The sequence below is a fragment of the Anneissia japonica genome, unplaced genomic scaffold (genome assembly GCF_011630105.1).
Source record: "Anneissia japonica isolate Jap-2015-1 unplaced genomic scaffold, ASM1163010v1 scaffold2207_len539183_cov196, whole genome shotgun sequence".
Classification (NCBI taxonomy): domain Eukaryota; kingdom Metazoa; phylum Echinodermata; class Crinoidea; order Comatulida; family Comatulidae; genus Anneissia; species Anneissia japonica.
The window spans coordinates 487,835-489,439 of NW_022699997.1; the positions used below are offsets into that span (position 1 = coordinate 487,835).

A 1,605-nucleotide genomic window follows, 5' to 3' on the forward strand; every position below is an offset into this window, starting at 1 on the left:
ACTCAGAGACGTGCATGTTTACAATAACTGCTGTCTCTTATACACATCTAGACTTAAAGAATAAAACAGTATATACTCTTATATGCCTAAATACATATTTCAGATACTGAGAATCCGGTGTTTACAACTTGTAGTCAGCTTCAACCAAGTATAACTGTACAGACTCTACCAGGATTGAACTACAGTTCTGCAAGTTGGAGTGTTCCTGTTGCAATTGATAACGATCTGATTACTGGTGTTGATTCTAACGCTGAGCCAGGTGATCAATTTCCGTTTGGTTCAACTGCTGTGCTTTACACCGCCTATGACGATAGTGGCAACACTGGAACCTGTTCGTTCTTAGTTATAGTTGAAGGTATGCTACTCTAGTTACTAAAAATATCCAGACTCCAACTTGAACTTTGGTCATTTCTGCCACCAATCACCATAAAAAAGTTGTAGGAGTACATGAAATATTCATATTTCAGAAAATTTCAAATTATTGTTATGCTAATGAGCCAGTTAAGCACAATGTGCACATGCTCAGAAAAAAAAAAACTTTTCTTATCTACACTGTGTATCAGCAGTGTGCGGCGTACAGCTAGGCCTAGACGAGACTTGCGGTACAGTAAAAGACAAAGCAAAATAAGGGTACTAATTTCACTTGACATGCAAATCAATCATACTTGCACACTTAAGAACAAATTAATCTACCAATATAATCACCTGCTAGTTAAAGATATAAAGCAAGTATGTTCACAAATTTGACTTGATGTGATTTTGTTCTGTAGTATTACAATGAACATCACATAGGCTAGCCAGGCCCGGGCCTAGGCCATGTCTAACCGCTTATAAAAATGCAGAAAAAAGACCCAAAACTATTTAGAATGAAGTTATCAACTAACTAGTGCATTAAAATAATTCATATACTTACTACTTACCTATGTAAAATTAAAATGTATTGCTCGCAAACGCCAATTTATTTTAATACGCCTTTTCACAAATCGGTAAACATCTTGAATTGATGACAAAAAACCTAAGTCAGTGGTGCATAACCAACAAAAATAAGATAAAGCTTTGAGGCTAAATTCTTGACCATGTTATTTAAAAATTCATAACTCCATAACAGAGGGTTGTATCACATTAATTTTTCCTGGAAAATGTTCTTAAAAGACTATTCTACATAATAGCTGCATATACACAAATTAAGATTAATAATTATATTACAGATGCAAAAATGTTTATTAAGAGAGAAGAATTTCACTGAAACTTTCTGTACTTAATCCAAGAATGAATAATGGTCTATGACCGAAAACTGTCATGCACATGGTGATTTATTTTTTAATTCCATTTATTTATAAATCTAGACAATGAAAAGCCAGAGATAAGCCAGTGTCCAAATGACACAACAATTTTGCCAGATTTTGGACAGAATTCGGCCGAGGTTGTTTGGGACGAGCCCATTGTTACAGACAACGTAGATGAAACGCCAACAGTTATTTCTAATATCAAGTCGAATACTTCACTAATAATTGGTGCTCATATCGTCAGGTACACAGCAATAGATCAGTCAGGAAACTCAGAGACGTGCATGTTTACAGTAACTGTTCTTGGTAAGATGTGTGA

The 1,605-nt window shown here is 34.9% G+C and overlaps 1 protein-coding gene across 1 annotated transcript in view; it reads left to right on the forward strand.

Moving 5' to 3' along the window:
• The window catches only part of LOC117103264, a 66,660-nt gene that overhangs the window by 45,858 nt on the left and 19,197 nt on the right, over window positions 1-1,605 (forward strand). The window contains exons 45-46 of the mRNA XM_033243833.1: window positions 104-355; window positions 1,347-1,592. Of these exons, the coding sequence (XP_033099724.1) occupies window positions 104-355; window positions 1,347-1,592 (498 nt within the window). The remainder of the gene's footprint in view (window positions 1-103; window positions 356-1,346; window positions 1,593-1,605) is intronic.